The sequence below is a fragment of the Scophthalmus maximus genome, chromosome 15 (assembly GCF_022379125.1).
Source record: "Scophthalmus maximus strain ysfricsl-2021 chromosome 15, ASM2237912v1, whole genome shotgun sequence".
NCBI lineage: Eukaryota > Metazoa > Chordata > Actinopteri > Pleuronectiformes > Scophthalmidae > Scophthalmus > Scophthalmus maximus.
Genome location: NC_061529.1, coordinates 11,111,772 through 11,133,657, shown reverse-complemented (window position 1 = coordinate 11,133,657; position 21,886 = coordinate 11,111,772). Strand labels below are relative to the sequence as shown.

Sequence of the window (21,886 nt, the reverse complement as noted above, 5' to 3'; positions counted from 1 at the left end):
TGAAGGCTATTGCTGACAGCAGGCTGAAGAGCCATGAGCCCGGCTCTTTTTTCAGCTGAGGATATTAAATAAATAAAAAGACATGAGTTGGGATCACAGGCTACGTGACATCCTTGTCTCCATCTGCTTTCTGCAGTTAAAGGATACACCCAGTCCAGCTTGAGTTTGTTGCTGGGCAGCTCCGCTCTGGCCTCCAGGCAGTAGCTGTCCACTTGGTCTTTGGGCATGTGCATGGTGACGGGGCGACCCTTCAAAAACATTTTCACATAACCTTCCTCTGGAAAGAGCAAAAGAAATGGTCAGTGGCACGATAAACAATTTAAAAATGTACTGGTGAAATTATGTCAGTTAATATGTTGTCATATGTTGTTTTATGCAAGAAGCTCAGACAAAGTGTCACTAGAGTGTTATACAATGTGCTGTAACAATGGTGACAATGTTGAGGATAATGGAATGATATGACATCTGATGGGTTTTTTTCTGTGATAAAGACTCAAAAAATGACAGAATTTTCACAAACAAATCAGCTTTTTAACTGACTTTATTAGTCATTTCACGAACATTCTTATGACAACAAAGAGCGCAAAAGAAACTGCAAACACTTTGTTAAAAACTTTCCACAACTCACGAATATTCAGCTCACAGCAAAGGTTAACCAACATAAAATGCGGAAAAAAGCAGAGCAATGGAAATATTATGAAAAAGAAAAAACAAAATAAGATCAAAGCTTAGAAAAAGGGATAATGAGAAATCCTAATTTAGTATTTAAAAACATGCTAACACTGAATATAAATCACGCTGAAAACATCAAGGGAACCAAAACAAACAAAATGAACCATTTCTTCTTTTTTTTTCATTATAAGAGAAATATACTACAGTGAAGGATTTATGGGGCAGACTTGTCAATGGGTCCAGTACTTGCTTGCTTACTCTTTTATTATGTGATGCTACAAAACCTGTTGAATCTGAGATGACATGTGGAGGGCAGGTGTCTATAGACCTCCTGCTTTTAATGGGAAAGATGTGACATCAAATCTACTTTTCACCATGTCTCTGTACCGACTGGCTACGACTGAGCAAATCAAAGTTTGCTAATTTAAGTAAAACAGTTACTAGTAACAAATCTGGAAGTACTGGCTCGGAGATTTGATGGGGCTGCGGTAGCTGGGTGTATCAAGAGGAGAATATGATGACAAACTCCCCGACTTCCTCAGATGGAGGTTAAAACTCGGGGTCTTTCTGACCGGCGGCGCCTTAGCAGCACCGCCCCTTCTGGCGAAGCTGGCCTTGCTGCTTACTGAGGTTTGTTGGGGGCTGGCAGCCGAATGGGCCTTTACAGCCGAAGCCGCGGAGCAGCCGCCGGTCCCCGTCTGTTTGGCAGAGCGGCTGAGGTAAATCTGTACTGTGACTATGATGCAGATGGGGAAAAGAGCAGATGATGGAGAGGGGCAGTGAAGGTTGTCAGGGCCAGTTGGGCAGAAGAGGACAAGAAGCAGGGCGAAGGATCGAGAAATTTAAAAGGGTGGAAGAGGTTGGTAGAATAAGTTAGACAGGTGTAATGGCTGTTCTTTGTGTCATATTTAGTGAAAGCATCATGAAAGTGACAGAGACACAAACTATTAAAAGGAAACTAGGGGAAGTGACTCCTACTATGAAATACCAGAACGTTTATTGTCATCAAACATATATTCACTGGGATCTTATCATTAAGTAGAGTATGGGGTTGTGTTAATCTTTGGTTAGTAATTTCATGCCTCGCTGGTCTACATCAATGGTTCCCTAATCTGAAGTTCAGGAAATGATTAATGGAGCAGGAAAGAAGAAGAATAACTTCCCGCTACTCATAACTAAGTAAAAAAAAAAGAAATTGTGGTTATTTTACAGTTCTATAACGTCTGAGTAATTTCCACTTTTACCAAGAAGAAGAACGTAATTTGGTATTAATAATAGGGAAATTGGGAAATTAAAGGCAGCATACAATCCAACATACAACATATGGAGAGAAAAGTTTCCATAAATGAAGTACAACTGATTAAGTACAGTATTTACATGGGTTGAAATAAAGAATTTTTTTCAGGAAAATTCCTACTTTCCCTTTACTTTTCCTAATTAACACAAAAATTTTGAGGAATTTCTGGGCAAGAATTTTTTTTTAAATGAGTATCATAAACCCAAAAACACAATATGAGAGATTAAAGGGGTACACAATTACAGGTAACCTGCCAAAAATGCTGGGAACCAAAGATCGCAATGCTTTTAAAGATAAAATGCACAGTTAATTTTATTATCCTAAACAGTTAATTATCCTGTAACAAGACTGGGTAAACAGCAATATTCTGAGAAGAAATGAGGCTGGTCTTCTTGGCAGCTTTGTGAATACTTTGCTGAAGGGGACTACACACAAACAGATGACGCTTTGGGCTGCGTGAGAAAACTACAAGCAGTAAAATCAAACAGACTTAGGGAGCATCCTCAAAAAAGAGAGACTGAATGTGTTTGTAATGCAAATGTAAATTTTTTCGGGGGCAGGTAATAACAGCACTGGCAAATCTGCTTGCTCTTGAGAGGAATCTCAGAAGAGAAGATTTAAAGAGTTCGCAGAAACGACTGCGAGGAAGCGAGTGTCAGAAATCTTTGTGTTGTTACTATGGTGACTCAGACTAAAAGCTGTGAGCAAACAGACACACGTCTGGTGAAGCAGCAGCTTCATCCGCACAACAAGTGTGGAGACACACAAGTGAACCACAAACACTGCCATCGCACTCTGACGCAGTATTCAGTGGAAGTTAGGTCGGCTCCCGTGTGTGTGTTAGTTAATTCAGTCTCGGAACAATTTAAGGGAGGACAAATTTCACACACACACACACACACACACTCATACACACACACTTTGTCGGCCCACTCCTGCCCCTGTCTGGACAGCTCTCTGATCATTGCATTGAAGGGACCCGCTGACAAAAATGCAGTGACAAAATTTACAAAGCCCCCAACAAACTAGGGTATTAATTCAAATTTCTAAATAATAGTCCTGATTAATTAGACGGATCAAAGCAAAATCATCTGCATTGTCCAGAGAGCTGTTGAGGCCGAGGTGCATTGGGGGAGGGTGGCTGGGTGGGGGGGCCGCCTACCTTTGCAGTGGGTCACACGTCGCATCCCTTGTAAAGGTCACAGAGAGAGACACACAAGCACCAGGTGAGCAGCGGCATGGCTTCCTCACTTCCTGGTTCTGTCCTACTCTGAGTGCACCTGTTTCCTGGTGCTAATGAACAGCAGCTTCTGTCCTCAACACTCTTAATGAGTCGATGCTCGTTTCCTGTGCGATGGTGTCCCACCCTCTGCTCCTACGTAAGTGAGTAGATCATTTAAATTTGTCCGCCTACTTTGCCTTTTTTTTAATTCAACTTTTGTATTCTAAATGACACAAAAGTTTACCATAGCACATGAACCTGCCTGCACAGTCTCACAGTATATTTTACTGTTTCAATAAGTCACTCTGATTGTAATTACTCCATGTGTCGCAGATTAGCATAATATTGGCAGAAGTTACTGCTGCAATTATCATTTCTATTGGTTAATTTTCACCCAGAGGTAGTTTACTGCGCCGATAGTGCTGTTATGCAGGAGGATTATTGGTCTATAATTAATTCAAATGTCCAATAATTGCTCTACAGTAGCAATAATGATCCCTGTGGCAAGTTTTCTCCTAATAGTCAGCATTCCATCCCACATAGCAGCATTTAGACCATTAACATGCAAGACTTTCACAATAATGTATGTAATTTATTACTTGAAATACTTATTGAATTAACAATACTGTGTCTTACCACAATGATTACAATTTGAAAATGTACAGTTATTTTTCTATCTGAAAAGCATTCTATCTTTTATCTGAATCATATCATCATATTTGCTACATTTAAACCTCATTCTTCCTAGAGGTCGAGGGACAGTCAGTTGTTCACCACTAAAAACCTGGGCGTCTTAGAGTGTGTAGAGTCTATATGAGCTTTGTTGAGGGGGATTGCAGCCTGAACTGAATAAATCTGGAGCCAGGTGTGTAAACCAAATGAGGAACAGCAGTTCAATTCATACAAAAATCAATAGAGCACTGGTGATGGAAATTCTGATCAATACTCATCTCATTTCATATTGTGTGCCACTGCCTTGTTACCATGTGTTCCATGTTTTTTGTGTAAAGAACAAGCTGTGTAGAAGTAGGTTCACTTGTCTGGTGGATGGTTTAACTCAATAAATGGGCGGGTCATTTTCTGCTTTAGTCAAAAGCTTCTGGTTTTTTCTTTTGTTTGTCTCCTTACTCACGAATATCACTTATGGCAGATTTTTGGTTTAAACCCCCCCCCCCCCCCCAAAAAAAAGAAACATTATGAATAAAGCTCTGCTGACAAGATCGAGAGTTATCAGGTAAAAACTATCAGTACATAAAGGTAGATTCTAGAATTTTTTCAACTTGCTCTAAACTATTGTACCATTGTAGCCATTATGACAATACCCCCTTTGTAAAGATCTATTGAATACAGACTCCAATAGAGAAAGAAATATGAGCCCCCTAAAAATAGCCTGATAAGTTTTAGTTTCCAATAGATAATTTCATTTCAGTTAGCTGGAGAGATGCCACAGCAATTCCCTATGCAGTTACATTAGCTACAATAGCTCATCCAAACACCTTCTGTGTTTTAGTCAGACACAGGGACGAGTGTTTCAAATGGTTTATTTAAAATTTGAAAAGTCTCAGTAGGCTAAAACCATTTGGTAGCCACAATGATGAGAAAATAGGAATTAGCCTTTAATAAATTAAAAAAAGGTTAAACTGTGCGACCAAAAGTTTAACTTAAACAATACAGGAAGAGAGTATTAAAAAGAAAGAATATGGACATTTGGATGGTAATGGATGAGGTGGACTGGTTAATGGATGGAAGAATATTGAAATTCACTTAACACTGAAACTCAAGGATCTCTCAGTTGTCCTCTGTGTGCAGAAAACAGTGCAAAGCACTGACTCGAATCGTAATTGACCAAATGTATTTCCCTTCACAGAGTAATCTCTCTTTGGGAATGTAAACAAGCTTAATAAATAGTTTTTAATTTTAAAATGCATTCACCTCTGACTGGCACAGAGAACCACTGAGCCTCTGGTGTGTATTGGCTCTCACTGGGTTGTATGAGAGCATGTAGCTCTCACAGCTGTCAGGCTATGGAGCCGTAAAAAAGCCTCTGGTTCTTACCTGCATTAAACACTGGATCCCTCTGTTTGCTGCAAAGTAAATGAGTAGAGACAGACAGCTGTCAATCAGCGTCCCGCTCAGGATAAACCATATCTGCTGCACAGTATGTTGTTGATTTGAAATTGCATCATAAGGAGAGCAGCGTGTTATCTAGTGTGTCCAAGTAGAAAAATCTGATCAAAACACAAGCTACTATCTTGTTTGGACAGAAAGTATCAGTGACACATAAAGTATAGTATGAATGTGGCACTGAATGAGGGAAAACCAGTTCATTCGTAATGTCCGTGTTACCTGTCACTTCTTTTGCCGCTGGAATTGCTGCCTGTGGATCCGGCGCGAGTTCGGTTGCCCTTGGAGTCGCCCAAATCTTTCCGCGTCAGAGTTCCCATATGTTCATTTGAGTTTGCCCTCCTCACAGTGCTGTGGTGAGAAAGAAGGTGGGCAGAGGAAGAGAGGAGGGGGGAAGAACAAGAAATGGGTCATGAAATTACCTGACGCTGCTTTTCTACAAATGCCCCCTGGTAAAGTTTTAGTCCAAGAAAGTGCTTTTGAAAGCACCCACAGGGAGGGATGTAGTTATTTGATGATTCAGCTCAGATGTGTCGTAACATCATCTCTTATACTGTGTGACTCTACACAACAGTTTCAGAGAAGTAAGGGAAATATGGATGTTTGTTGTTTCCTCACACTTTTACTCTCGGTTTGCTTCACTGTGATGATTTTAACTGCAGACCTGTGTGGATTTGCATATGGTGGTGCAGACAGCCTGCCGAGTCACAACAATGAAAAGGCTCCATCAGCAGTCCAATGGCCAGCCGGCACAGACACATAATCCACCCTATGGGAGAAAAGTCTATTCAAATCCTAAAACTGGCCGGTGGCTGTGATCCCTTCTGGAGAGCCTGCATGTGTTTGTTCGGTAAAGAGCAGAACAGAATAAAGAGAGAGAGAGAGAGAGAGAGAGAGAGAGAGAGAGAGACTGTTGTTTGCAGTGTTATCCCATGAGAAATCACAGTAATTGGGCCACAGGGTATTGGGGAAGGCTGGTGTATGTGTTTGCCAACATTGATGGGATTGTGACTAATCTGCACTTTAGACTAATCGCAGATACAGACAGTAAACAACACAAACGCTGCTCCAGCGAATGTAAAACATGGGATAAAATGATAGTTTGGTGAATGATTCAGTAAATGAAGATGATGGTTAATATGCATCGTAACTGCGATGATGTTACAACGTGACCAGTCACATGTAACTGTGACTTGAGTCTCTCACCTGAGAGGCAGATAGAGAATTCTGGCGGATCGAGACAGAGAAGACAGACTGGACAGACTGGACAGACTGGCAGGACATCACACAGTAGAAGGATGGGACATGACATGACAGTGGAAATGACATGTTATCAGAGAGGGACAATACAACAGAACGGACATGCAGGACAGGAAGGACAACAACATGTAAAGATAAACAGAGGAGACAGCCAATAACAAGTCTGGGCCTTTTCAATGTTTTTAGACTCAATGTTTAAACTTGACAACTTAGAGGCAAAATATATTTCAATAGAATTTGTTTCAGACATTGTAAAGGTGGCTTTGAAAGAGGACTTCAGCATTTAGACCAACATTGGGGCAAATTGAAAGAAAATCAAATTTAGAAGAACTTTTGAGATTTCTGGTTTAACTGTGTCTGATGCAAGTGGCAACCCACTGTATTTTGACCAGCTACATCTTAGTTTTTTGGAACCAGAAGTAACCATATATGGAGGAGCGGGGGGTGGGCCTGACTGAGAGCTCGTCCACTGCACGACCACCTGGTACTAGCCGTCAATCACGCTGCATCCACCATGTACCAATGCATATCATCTTATTTTACTCTTAATGGGACCATCATTTACTAAATGAACATCATGCTGTATTGGAGAAGACATGGATCTAGAGATTGAGACCATAAACTGGAACCAATCCCAGGTGAGATTGGGCGAGAGATGGGGTACACCACCCATATCTAAATCTCAGGTTGAGAGTCAGCAGCTCTCTACTCCCACTGTTGCAAAAGATCTCAGAGGACGAAATAATAGTAAACAACACCTCAGGGGAGTGAACATCTGTTTGGATTGGAGCTGGTCCCCCCCCCTGTCCACTGAGCTTCATTTGATTATGCTAGTGTCATCCAGGGATGGGTACAGGCTATTCCTCCCCTGACTGATGAGATTGATAACCTGTGCCCTACCTGCATGTATGTATACACACACCACAGAGAAGATAGAAGAAAATACACTTTCTCTGTTTATCAGCCCTGTGTAACATCATTGGCTTCGGCTGATTAGAAGTCAGAAATGGGATGATTTATGGCTGAAAATGTCTGACATGGAACAGACAGGGGAGACAAAAAATGCCTGGGGAAAAAAATGTAATAAATGCAAGACCTTGCAACAGGGGAATCCATGCACCTTTTTCAGCGCTTCACAATTTGCTAATAGGAGTTATTAAGGACTGTGGCTTCATTTAAGCAACAAAATCTGCTGAAATTGGCAGAAATCTGCTCAGACTCATAGCCCAAATGATTTCAGTTACAGCGGTGCACTTTTAGTTTCCTCACCTTCTGCTTGCAGGGGTGCTGGTGTCCTTTCTGGATCCAGATCCTGACGGGGAGGGCAGAGTGCCACCGCCTTTCTTTGGTAGGACGGTCCCATTGTTTACTGTGGGCCGTAAAGGCAGCGTAGCAATCATTGGCCTGGCTGGAAGAAAAAAGACAAACAGCAGAGCAGGTTCAGAAAAGCACATTACAGACATTACACCATGCTGTCAAAAGAGGTTTCATTTCTTTATGTATAATATAATCTATGATCTCAAATCTATGACACTATATATAAACGTTGTGTGGCATCCCAGGAGGGATGGGTGTAGTGCAAAGAACCCCCACCATGCACTGGGATAGCAGCATTACTAGTGCTATTGTGTTTGACATCTACAGTATAGTGTGTCCACTGTTCTGTTCATTTGTTGTTATTTCAGACAGATGTGCTGACTTTACAGACAGCAATCCAAATCTGAAATGAATTTTTTTCTCATTTCATTTAGAATATTGTTCTCTTTCAATCATTTTTTCATATGGATGCCATATGTTCTTATATTGTTTGTAGAAGGTGGTACAACAACACAAAAAGTGCACGCGCACACATTCACAAACACACGCACAAACCAGCCCGGATTAACAAATCCAAGCTGCAGCTTTATCTGCAGTGATAAATATTTAATAGACACTGTTTCATCCAGCAGAGAAACACATTCACTAACACATAGAGGATCAGGCCCACACAAACACATGTGAATTGCACACCCATGACTACACAAACATTATTCTCTGTTATCTTTCATGAAGTAATTACACAGCAGGGGCAAACAGAGGTTGTGATTTTGTCAGCCTGTTAAAGAAAAGGAATATGTGTGTTTGTGTGTCCATGACTGTCCAGCTCCCAAATCAAAGTGAAACTCCATCCACCCATAGTCCCTGCAAGGACTGAAAGTGGCAGCAGCTCAGAATCATAATCTGTTTATGTTTCCTCACTCAAATGCACATTTGTGGACATAAAAAGCCGAATGACGTACAGACGATTTCACATGCAGGATTCATCAGCCTCTAGAGTGAAGATACAGTTTGAACCAAGCACACCTCAGCTGAAAATCGACACATGCAGTATTGGTACACAACAAAAACACACACACACACACAAAAAACCTTATGTTCTTATTGTGTGATGATGTGCTGCTTTTTAACATATGTTGGGTCTGTGATACCAGGTGGAGGGAGAGCAACAACAGATGGGATAACACAGAGAGTTATTTTGAGTTAAGTAAATTAAGAGTTGAAGTAACTGGATTTAATTCAGGTCTATTGAAGCTAAATTGTGTTTGAAAGGTGTTCATTCAAATCTATGTTGACATTTGGGGAAATATGCAAATTCACTTTCTTGCCCATGTTTAGATGAGAGGTTCATGTCTGTCTGTTCCAGATAAAAAATACTGACTTAAGGTCTTTATGCAAAGCTAAGCTAAACAGCTTCTAGCTGCTTGTTATCATATTATATTTATTGTACCCAGTGTCTCATTTTACTCTCACCAAAAAGTGACTAAACATTATTTTTTTAAATGTTGATCTACACCTACTGCCGAGGCTGCAGTTTGTGGTCTGTGTTACATTTTCAGGTGTTCCTCTTCTGTGATATTTCATTGTTTTGTAGGAATTAAACAATATCAGCACCAGCTCCTTCTTTGTTAATGGGAAATAACAGTTTCCGGGGGAAATGGTCCTTTAACAGAAATGTTGAATACACAAAGATTAACTTGTGCTTAGCCACTTCATTGATAACTTAATGTTATCACAAAGATCTTGGACTCATAAAAAAGGCATGTATCTACTGGGTGTATTGACCTCAGGCTGTGCAGTACGGACAGTAGCAGTTTGTTTCCTGGTGAAATACTACATTCTAATATTATAGTACCGACAGTAGCAGTTTGTTTCCTGGTGAAATACTACACTTTATTATAATAAGAACACAATACTCGCAAGCAGTGACTGAAAAGTGTTTGCTTGTACAAGCCTGGTTAGTGCAGACAGGTCAGCCTACCTGGCTTCCCAACATTGCGGTCTGCTGAGGGAGACTTTCTCATCATAGCAGGGTCTACACATGTAACACACGACACATTTAACAACACAACACAATCCAGGAGAAACGAGGACAGGAGATCGACAACTAGTCAGCCAGAGAAAGGAACTGAACTGGATTTTAAGGAGACATCACCTGGAGAGTACGGTGGCCCTGAAGTGCAAATCACAACTACAAATGGGAAAACACGATGCCATTGTTTTTTGTGATTTGCTGTCGTGTGTTTTGATTTGCTGTTGTGTTTTGTGGTTTGCAGACATGTTTTCCTACACGTCGTTGTGATTTGCACCTCAGGGCCACCGTAGGAGAGAGAGAAGCAAGTGAGATAAGAAGGAAAGGATGCCTGTCAAAGGTGGGTGAATAAGCTGACATATTACGCCGGTGCCGTGTGTTACCTTTGGTGGGTCCTCTGCGTGACCCCATGGCATGCTGCTCCTCAGACTGGTTGAGCCTGCGAACCACGTCGGCCAGAGCGGACTTCAGCAGCTGAATCTCGTCCTCCTGCATCTGGACTCTCTGCTCCAGGGAGGCGATGCGATCCGTCACCTCCATGCTGCTGGCGGCTGACGCACTGTCATCTGAGGAAACAACGAGAGCTGATGAGACAGTGGCCAATTTATTAGGCACACCTGGTTAAAGCGTATGCAGTGAACTGTATCCAGCTGAACTGCAATAAACCCTGCTGTTATAGAGAAGAGCCGATTAACTTTTAGGGTTAGCTGCTTTAAATATTAACCTCCCAATATATTGATCAGACCCCAGTAGAGCCCCCAGTATTACTGTATTCATTCATGACCCTGTTAATATTGTCTCTCTGGCTGTTTGAGTTTAAACCAATTTAACAGATTATTTTCACCTCTCCACCTGACATCCCGATTGAGGCCAAACCTCAGTCACCAGGGTGTACTTCATTAATGATAACACATGCACGCACGCACGCACGCACGCACGCACGCACGCACACGCACACACACACACACACACACACACACACACAGGGTCCCCTCCATTAAGCTTTTGATGTCACAGCAGTGTGATGAAATATTAATGTAAATCACTGCTGTGTTTTCCCTGCAGACATGCAATAAAAGTCTGATGCATTATGCATTAGAGAGCAGGCATCTGGTGATTAGGCAGATCTGCTCTGTGTGTTCCTTCTGTGAATCTGCTTTAAACCCCGACTGCCGGCAAACATTATTGAAATCGGAGGAAGCTCTTGACTTTGGTAAATAACATTCTCAAACAATCAAGTGCAACGGTGCCTCAAATACTCAGAATCCAGACGATCTGGTGAAAAGCAAAGAGGTTTGAGACAAAATGAATAAAAGCGGCTCAGGGGATTTAGCAGCTCCCTAAATATTTGCTTGTAGATCAGAATCAGAATCAGCTTTAATGGCCAAGCATGTGTAAACATACAAGGAATTTGTCTCCGGTTTCCTGTGCTGTCACAGTGTACTTGACAAATCAATTCTTCAAGTTTATGGTATTTTTATTGCCAGAAAATTAAATGTAGTCCATTCAAACATTGCTGCACTAACACAGAATAATAAAACAAAACACAATAAAACATAACCCATCCTGCTATTACCTTTTTTTCTATACCTAATATGATCTTACAATTCTAGTTCACGATGTGTAAATATCCATGGAAACAATATGTTACTTGAGTCAGGGTCATGACTGCCACACTCGTTCAGATATATTTTCATGCATCACAACAAGTATTCAGAGGTATATTATTCCACAAGGTCTAGTGAAGTCTTTTTCATTTAGTTTGGCAGAACATGGCAGTAAAGTAATTTCACAGATTTGTTAATTAGTGGACAAATTCCATTAGTGAGCAAAAAATCCTGCGCCTGTCAGCTGGTAATGAATTGTTTTAGTCAGGGAGCCTCTCCGTGAGAAAGGCCGGTGTATTGAGCAGATGGGACGGTTGAATCCTGTAACAGTAAATTGGAAATGTGAACAGATTCAGAATGTCTGAATTACAGCTCTATAGACACAGTATCTAAAGCTACACACACATGAACACAAAAGTGTCCTCCAGTCCAGTGCCCTGTTTTATTTTTGTCACGTCCAACACTGCTGCCTTATGATTAATAGTTTGTTAAACATGAAAGAAAAGACACATCGATTTTTACTGAAACAGGGCTTCGCATTGAAACAAGACAAAAAACTGCAATCATGCTTGTAGTTCTGAGGCTGCCCTTAGCCAGATCAGGATGCTAACATGCTCACAATGACAAAGCTACAGTAACATGCCAACGATTAGCAGGACAAAACAGAAGTATTTTCTGATTTGACGCTCCTATCAGCAGGACGACATCATTTGGTCCGTACTTTCCCAAACTGTTACAAACCACACTTTAACAAATGAATCCATTGATGTATGATGTGAACAGGAAAAGTTTGGTTTAAGCACAAAAGTGAGTTGGTTAGTTTAACAACAGTAAAACAACATTTTGTCTACGGCAGTCTCTGGATAACATTCACCATTTCCATTTAGAGTGTGCAACACAGTGATGGACATACAAGTATGACCAAGTATAGGACACACTTAAAATACGTAAAAAGTCAGAGGATGACTAAAGTTATATTGATGTTAAGGGGGACATTTCAGCGAAAAAAACACAAATGTTAATGTTGGTGGCATTATAGGAAAAATAATAGTATCTACAAAGTCATGTGACACCATCCTCTTAAGACCATGAATGTCAGTATGAAATCACAAGGCAATCTGTCACTTTAAAAAATATCTGCAGAGTGCAGAGTACAATTAGACGTCAAGGTTCACAAGGTGTGACAGGATGCAATTTTATGATTGCAAGACCTCCGTCTAATATTCTCATCTGCCCACTAAATGAGAATCCCATAATGAAACCCCCCATCTGGAGAAATGGAGTCAAATGAAAACTGCAGTTGCACAGTCTGAAGCACAACACAACCGGCAGCGACTTTGCAAGCACAATGAGAAATGTGTCTGCCTCAGTTTACACGCTCATATATTCACTCACAGACTTATTTCTACTCAGGAAGTGCTTTCTTGTTTCATAACGCACAATGCCAATCTCACCCATTCATCCTAAACAACATTGACGTAGCATATTCCAGAAATAAAACTGCATCTTAATAACTTTCTGCTCACCTGCAACACTTTCTCTGAAGTAGTCCTTGCTCATATTCACATGAGAATGTGTGTCACAGAGTTGATATCCAGAGATAAAGCTCCTATTATCTGTTCAGCATCTGGTGTGGGTCTGCTCCCAACACCGACACTGTGACAGCATGATACCATCAGTCGCTGGAATACAATGACTGGCTGTCACGGACGTGAATCCCACGGCTCTGCGCTAACATCCTCAGAACAACATCTTGGGCGAGTTCACGCCCAATAACACGTTTGCAGACAGGACTGAAAATCGGAAAAGGCCAGTGGCCTGTGAAGTCTGGTGTTTTTATAGAGAGAGGTGTGTTGATGGCGTGACTCTGATGTTACTACAGCAGAGTCAGTGTGGACAGGGCTGAATTTGGTCCTGATGTGACTGCACTCTCTGGGGCTCAGGTGACATGCCAGAGAGGGTGTATCAGTGAGAAGTCAATCTCAATTTCACAACAAATCCATCACCACTTGCAGCCCCCTGTCTCTCTTTTGACAAAAGCAGATCATCACAGCCCACAGCCCCCCTCCTGCTCCAGTGCACTATTCACACCTGTCAGCCAGCGGCTTCAATTACTTCATTTCTGTCAGTCTCCTTCAGCGACTCCCTGACTTTCTTTTTCTCTCCCTGTCTCATTATCTGGTCAATATGTGGCTGGGTCACAAAAATTGAGAACAGATCTGAGCCCATCTGTCTGCTCACCTTAATAGATTGTGACACTGCTGCTCCCTATTACCTATTATCCTCTGCAAGGCGATGTCAATCTGGCAGGATCAACTCACCTGCTCAAATGCTTGCCCATCTCTTCAGCCACAGAGATTTAAACAAGGGCAAAGAGAAATGAGGCACTCCACCTTCAGCTTTTATCTCCATCGTATTTTTGAGTCATTTACTAAACCCACTGTCATCAATTATGAACACTGGAGGCTGGACCTGTCTCATCAGCCACAAAGATCAATATACTGAGGGAGAAGAAAGACTAAAGCAGTCCAGGGGAAACGATTCTGATCAACACTGAGGCAGCGCACTCATATTTGAAGCAATGCAGCAGCCCAGTGCTGATCTGAGCGGTCTGGCTTTTTAGCTGACTCACTCCTTCACTCTGTATGCACTGGCACGTTTACAGACGTATGTAAGGATGGAAATATATACACAGATATGGGGAATAAAGGAAATAAATGTGATAAAGTGATGACATGTCTCACCATGTGCCCCTGCACACTATTTTCTTTTCTCTCTGTGGCGCAGAGAATCCAAAACAATGAAGCTCAACTGACTTGGTGGAAAGTTCGGCTGCTGCCAGGTTTAGCGGCACCACAATGGGGGGGTTTCGTAAAACCACAACCGGTGTTCACAAAAAGGCCAACAGATCAAAGAACCAAGAGACTGCAGGAAACGGCCTGTAACAACATTACGACAAAGATTCCTGTTTTTCAGAGACAGAAACCCAGGGCTGATGTCACTACTGTTGCCCATCCATCTACTATCATGATGCAGAAAGCGGAGACCCAGCTCAGCGGAACCTTGCCAACTCTTTTTAATTTCATAGCACGAATGCACACAGCCAGGTGGTGCACTGCCATCGTGCCTGCTCAGCTGTTGCAGACTGTGTCTTCAGGAAAGTCATTTCTCCCAAAAACCAATGAGTCACACTTATTAAACAGCCTGACTCCAGTCTGCTGCTGGCTTCACTAATGGAAGTATAGACCCAATCATGATCAGGTGCCATGCATGGTTTGATCTTTTTTTAATCAGTGGATGAGGTAGAAAATAAAGGAGCGGAAGTGTTTCTCATATTGTGCAGGTCACAAGAGGAGAAAAATGTCATGCATTTAGAAATGACAGTCTGACCCGGGTACGATTGAAATCATCCATCAGGTACATGGTACGTGAAAAATTGTATAAAACCAATTAAATTAGAAATTGAAAAAAAGAGAGACATGGAAAAGAAAAAACAAGTGACTTGAAATGTCATCAATCTCATGTGTCACCTGCAGTGAGCAGTGAACACGCTCGCAGGTGCATTATCTGATCAACTGGCCGGATTAGAGAGACAGACGCTTGGAGTACAAGACACCCGTCATGGCTCCTGCTGGACTGGGGCTTAGTAGATATTAATAGACAGAGGTGGATCAGAGAAGGGGAAGCCCTCACACGCGACCTGAGTGGCGATTAAAGAGGAGGAAAAATGGCAGGGAGAGCTTGTTTTCATGTCATAACAACAGCGCTAAAGAATCACAAAAAGACTGACAGAGGGAGAGTGATGGAGCTGTGGATGTGTGTTATAGGGTCGTAAAAAGTGTGTGGGTCAAAGAGGAGCATGAAGAGAGGCCGAACGACCTCCCGCAGGAGAGCCTTCGAACATGTTAAAGCCTTCCTTCCTCCCATCAGTTACATCCTTCCTCAGGTCAAACTCAGGTCTAATGGGAATCACCTTCATGCTCACACTGTCTCGATGTGTATCTCTCTCTCTCTCTTTCACACACAGCAAATGGAAACCTACCATATAAGGACAGAGATGCTGGAGCTAATGATGTAAAAACCTCTGATTTTCAAGCAGAACCTGATTGAGGTTTTTTTCCCCACTTGCAGGCTGCATGATCTTGATGCTGCAACAAGCACCATCTGTATGCGTATGTGCTTCCTTAGGGAATGTGCACAAATTATTAAGAGGGGAGGATATAGGGAGGTTTTATAAAAAAAAAAATCGAATTAAACAAAATTTTCCCAAATTATCATTCTAACACAGTGGATAAGGGATTTATTTCTCCCATCCCACTTAATGTAATAATTTAAATTCCAATGTGCCATATACAGTAAAGCTGGCCTATATTATAATCCAGATAAGATTTGTTATATTTGCATTAATATATCCATCCATTATCTATACCGCTTATTCTTTGAGGATCATTTGCATTAATTAAGAGATTTCTTTTTCCCCTTTTATTTTCCACATTTGTCTTAGTAAGTTGTTAATGGCGGATGGAGTTGTACTAGCCCAGAAATATAATCTAAAGTTATTGGAGGGAGAATGTTATGTTTTTTCCAAGTCCATTGAAAAAGATAATGCTGGAGAGGATAAATTTAAAAAAACAAAAAACAACATTTAACACCTCTTCCTACCTGAGTAGTTTCTTACAATCCCTAAATCCTTTCTGAAATGAAGAAGATATATTAAAAAAAAAGAAAGAGATACCAGGGTAAAAAAAGAAAAGAGAGGAGGATGATCTGGCCCATTGAGGCAGAATAGCTCCTTCTTAACTCACGCTGTATGTACACCAATATCCCTACGCCCTGTTTTTAAAAAAACACACTCCTACACACTCTCCTCCGTCAGAGAGGAGCGCGTTCATGGTGTGGAGGAGGGATTATGCCGGATATGTGGAGCAGATCTTGCTCCATACTTGTGATCCCTAAACCTAGAGGGTTTGAGCTCAGCGGCAGGCTGGAATTTTTTTTTTCTTCTCACTTTCAACTCTCCAATACATTGATTTTGGTTAGAGGTGCGAGGCTCAAAATGGGACAGCCTATTCACATTGCTGTGACACAATTGGTCATCTAAAGTAGCCTGCGAAGTAGGCGGCCCAAAGCTGAAGAAAGACAATCCTTCTTTTTGCTGTGACATTTGGTGACTAAACAGAATCACTAAGTCATGCCCTGGCAGCGGCTCCAGGCTCTGACACAAGCCTCTTTCTCAGATCTCCACATAAAACCGGGCTTTGTCCCTCAGTAACAAACACCCAGGAAGGAACAGGAGGCGGGACACTTGTTCAATCCAGTATGTGTATGTGTGTGCATGCTGGTGTTGTTCCTTCCAATAACATTGTTGTTATGGGAAACCAGATTTCCACTTTGGTGTGAGAATGGTCTCACATACATGTGTGCCAGTGGCGGACCATGGGCCAGTCGTCAGCCATCTGGAGGGGAGGGAACATGCGGCGACACAACAAGATGATGACACAACGAGACAACGAGAAAGAGAAATATTTAAATCTAATTTCAGTGTGTAATAAGAGTTTCACTCCTGCTGTATTTCTATTTTTGAAATCTATTCTTCAACACACTCACACTGGTACTGTATATATCTGTGATGTTCAGTTCATTTAGGGGAGTTATTTTGGGATGATTTACTACTTGGTGTTCTAGCTAGCCCTCCACTTATACAGTCTATTTTCATAAACAGAGCTTTGACATCTCCCTTAAAAAAAATGCACCTGAGACAGCTGCTACCAGCTATATTTAGCTGGAGTGAGCATAAGCTTCACAAGCACACCTCCTAAAAATGTTTTTTTGTTGAGAGTGGACCATCAGTTTACGTAGACTGCGAGCAGGGATGGATTACTGAATGGGCCCACCGTACATCAGCCTTTGATGTGACTGTTGACATTTAATGTTAAAGTATCAACAACAACTACACAGACAATGAATGACTACAATGAGCCAAAATAATGACGAAATAACACAAAACTACCAAAATAAGACGCAAAAACAACCACAAAGTGACACAAAACAACTAAAATGAGAACCAAAACAACCACAAAGTGAAAAAAGTACTACAATGAGACAAAACAACTACAAAGAGACAGTTTCACCCATCTCCGAAATACGGGAAAACTCACCCTCTGTCAAACCCTCAATTCTGCATCTGTGTTCAAGATGGTTTTAATGGAAATCCTACTAGGATTCTCCTCTTTTCCCTCTCCATCTGTTACAGGCTGAATGCACACACACACACACACACACACACACACACAGCTGGGGCACCCCCCTTTGTTCTTCCATTAATGTAGGAGACCAATTAGGTTGGTGAGCCTCTGGGAGCTGCACCGCGGCCACTGAGAGGTTAATTATACCTGTTCACAACTGGTCAGATGAAATCCTCGGCTGGGTTTACAGACGAGGGGCGACTCGTCTATAAATGAGTCGATGGGCCGTGACTTTTGGCCCAGTGGAGACAATATGGCAACGAAGATGACGATTACCATAAATATAGCCAACGTTCGACCTGTCACAGTAATTGAATTTATCTTGAGTTAATCTTAAACAGTTTGGTGACGTACCGTGGGATTAAAAAGAGATTTATGCACAGACATTCATTTGCACAGTGCACACATCAATGTGGAAACACATACCTGTATGCACACAGATGATTCACGCTGGAAATTTGCATATTAATTTGAAACTAATTTAAATGGGTGAGCGAGCTTTACAGCAACTTCAAATATAAAACTCTAAATCTAATCTCTCTTTCCTTGCCCTGACTGGATAGAGTAGCCTGACACTAAAAGCATCAGGACACAAGCAGAGACTAAAAATAATAGCATCTCTTTGGGATCCTCCTGACTTGTGTGATTTATCATTAGTCGCCCTCCCCCAAAGCCAGGTAGACTTTAACGCTCTGTTGAACACATTTTGTGTTACCATGCAGTGGAAGCTTCCTACTTTGCACTGGAACACACGATTCTGTTCATGGCTCCTTTTTGGTATTTTTACACATTCATGACATCCTGTTCAAGGACTCATACAACCTGCGAGTCTCCTCTCCTGACCTTGTGATAGTATGCACACGTACACAAACACAGTGAACTTAAAGCACACACACACACACACACACACACACACGCACAGTACATATATTTAGCACAGGAACTCACAGACTCCAGCTTTACATGCCTCATTGTTTTACTGGGTCATAGGATGAGGCTGCGTGAATGTATGTTAGTGGAGGAGAAGACGAGAGGCAGAGACACAGAGAAAAGAGGAGAAATGCTCAGTTCCACAGCAAACGGCATCTTCTGTCTACTACCGGCTCACCAATAATTTATCTGGATGTGGACTGTGAAAAAAAAATATGTCTGTGTGTGTGTGTGTGTGTGTGTGTGTGTGTGTGTGTGTGTGTGTGTGTGTGTGTGTGTGTGAAAATATGTGAAACTGGCAGACGTCGGTAATGATATTATACAACAAAGCAAATATAGTATGCCTCAATGAGATACCCTTGACAAGTATTTCAATTAGAAGATTCCTTAGGAGAGCAGGGCATCAGTGTCAAGGCTGGCACCACATGGACATCACACTGTTATCATAATGCCATTTCTCAACTGGCAACAAGGGCAACCACAGATCTGATGGCTCCCACAGATCACGCACGCACGCACACGCACACTCTCACACACACACACAAACACACACACACACACACACACACACGCACACGCACACACACACAGCTTGACTCTCCAGCAGCACAATCTGCTACTTTAGACACCATAACACAGCACAGAACAGGAGAGGCCGCTCCTATGGCCTGCTGCAGACATCCCTAATAGCTATAGCATGTACTGTGCATGCTCAGTGAATACAAACTGTCAGTCTGTATAAGTGTTAGCAGATAATGGCTCACTGGAATGAAAGAGAAAGTGCAGGGTGAAGCCTTTCAGGGGAAAGGGGGAGAAAAGAGTGAGGCTGATAAGGGTTTTGGAGGGGGGGGCAGCAGCAGCAGCAGGACTCGTGATTAGAGAAGTCAACACCGCGCTGCTCAATATCAGAAGCACAAAAAAACACAAAAAACTCTGAGCTCACCTTGGGGCATTTGCTGAAGATCAAACAAAGAGTGGGAGAGAGTTTGACGTAAGTACGAGGGTAAAAAGGACACGGGGAAAGTTGAAGACAGGGGGAAAGTGAATAACGGTGAAGGATAGAAAGAAGTCCAGCGACACAGAATAAAGAACTGTGAGAGTGATGAGCTGTGATGTGAGCTCCGGCACAGCTAAAGGCAATCAATGTCAGCTTTTAAATGAATCAGCAGTAGTGGATGAGTTATCCCATTCAGATCGATATTCATCACACTGCTGCTCTGACACGTCACTGTTACAGATGAATAGAGGCAGAGATACACACGATTTCCTAATACTCCCTTCTCTCACCGTTTTCCACTGACATGTTGTAGTTTTGTGAAAGTGGTGCAGGTCAGAGGTATTTTCTGGTAAATGTGTGGTACTGTACATTGTCAACCTGCATGTGGCTTTAACATCTACAGACGGCCATAACTGAACAAGTACTTTAAATTCTCACTTTATGGGCCAACTTGACCACAACAGGCCAACAATTCATATTTTCAGTGAAACTTCAATACAGAAGTTAGTGCACCCTCCTCCACCTCGTCCCCGCCATCCCCTCTTGGCAACTGTGGTCGGTAACGTGAGCAAGACTTACTTTAATCCTAATCCCTCCACACGTGCCATCATCAATCAGGGTTTGGATGGAGATAACCGATGCACTGCCAAGAAAGGGGAGGAGACTGGATGGAGTCGTGTCACCTCTATTGTGAATCAAAATGCCTCAAGCAAATATCAAACGAGCCTCTGTCTTTATTAATTTTCCCTCTACGCCATATTTCTCCATCCCATGCAATCTGCTACTCTCCTTTTGCTTGGATAGATGGTCAGATTAAACCAACATTTGGTTTTCCTTTGCAGACTTATGCCCCTGTCCTCCATCTACCCCTGTTCCTCTCTTACCCCTGGCCCCTCTGAGATCTTGCTGGCGGGCTGTGCCAGTGTGCCTGTGGCTGCACAGATCAAGTGTGGAGCAGGAAGATAAAGGCATGCTTGATCCAAATCATTATCTGAAAAGGTAAATGAGCAAATCACATGAGAGGCTACGGAGGAATGGATTTGTTAGGGTGGAGAGGTTAGGTATCAGTGAGATGAACATGATTGTTTGATCATCAGCATTACATCGCGCTAAGTGAGCCAGATGTACTTATTAACAGATTTACGTACTAACATATGAGGGGCTTTTGGTGAATCAGGAGCTAATGAACGAGAGATCGCATTAACTCGTGTTTAACTTTCATGATTCCCCTGCAGACATTCTTCCTATCAACTTGCAGAGATTTAAAAGACTAATATTCACTGGTTCCACAACCTCAAACACAAGCATCGGCTGCTTTTTCTGTGTTTCATATTGTGGTTTTAAATTTAGACAAATCACCACTTCATCAATTTATATTCCACACAATACATTTATGAACCAATGTTTTAGTTAATGGATAATCGAAAATGCAAAACCTTCATTGAAACCCATAAAAGTGAGAATTTTCATTGAAATACCTCGGTGATGCATTTGTGACGGGAGGCCTATTTAAAAACACATCTTGGAGGTGCATTCAAGGACAATCCAACATCTGCCATTCTAGAGTCAGCATTGCCTTAGTGTAGTTGATTCAAAGCGAGAAGCCTTGAAGATATTTTTGGTTTATTGTGTTCTAAGTAGATTTTCAAAGTGGAGAGATATTAATGGAAATAAATTAAAGCATGAAATCACCCAATTACACAATTTGCCCCCGGGGATCAATAAATTATTTCGGATCCTGATTCTGCAATTAAACTGACAAGTTATGAACAGCTTTGGAAACTGGTCTGGTGATGTTAAGGGAGACAAAACAAACCAAAACAGCGGGGAGAGCTGTGAAAGTGATGATAACATCACATGCTCACTTTCCTCTCCTTACAACGGACGACAATCCTGACAGTCTGATATCATGACATTAGTAAATTCTGTTAAAAACAACAATAATCTCATTACCAGCAGCACAACCCAAACTAATTCAATCAAATCTGCCATGTCCTCCGGACCCAGCTAATTCCAAATGTGATTTAACACAGGGAAAAAAAAGCTTCTCCACAGGATTCACTTCCTTTATAAGCTGTAATCAGTGTGTGTGTCTTTGGGTCCAAGTGTGTCATGGGGCTAATTTTCAGTTAGCGTGGGCTAACTGACCTCCGGAGGACAAAGCATCCAGCCTGCACGGGTTT

The 21,886-nt window shown here is 41.9% G+C and overlaps 1 protein-coding gene across 9 annotated transcripts in view; it reads right to left on the bottom strand.

The window, feature by feature from the left end:
* The window catches only part of eml1 (EMAP like 1), a 45,463-nt gene that overhangs the window by 8,773 nt on the left and 14,804 nt on the right, over positions 1 to 21,886 (bottom strand). For 3 of the 9 annotated variants that reach the window (XM_035611368.2, XM_035611371.2, XM_035611365.2), the window contains exons 2-9: positions 10,308 to 10,490; positions 9,874 to 9,927; positions 7,845 to 7,983; positions 6,522 to 6,587; positions 5,538 to 5,666; positions 5,247 to 5,275; positions 3,132 to 3,158; positions 148 to 277 (exon numbers count right to left, since the gene is read on the bottom strand). In XM_035611368.2, the coding sequence (XP_035467261.2) occupies positions 148 to 277; positions 3,132 to 3,158; positions 5,247 to 5,275; positions 5,538 to 5,666; positions 6,522 to 6,587; positions 7,845 to 7,983; positions 9,874 to 9,927; positions 10,308 to 10,490 (757 nt within the window). Of the gene's footprint in view, positions 1 to 147; positions 278 to 3,131; positions 3,159 to 5,246; positions 5,276 to 5,537; positions 5,667 to 6,521; positions 6,588 to 7,844; positions 7,984 to 9,873; positions 9,928 to 10,307; positions 10,491 to 13,057; positions 13,137 to 21,886 lie in introns of those variants that run through there. The other 6 variants (XM_035611367.2, XM_035611366.2, XM_035611369.2 and 3 more) reach the window with 6 other exon arrangements.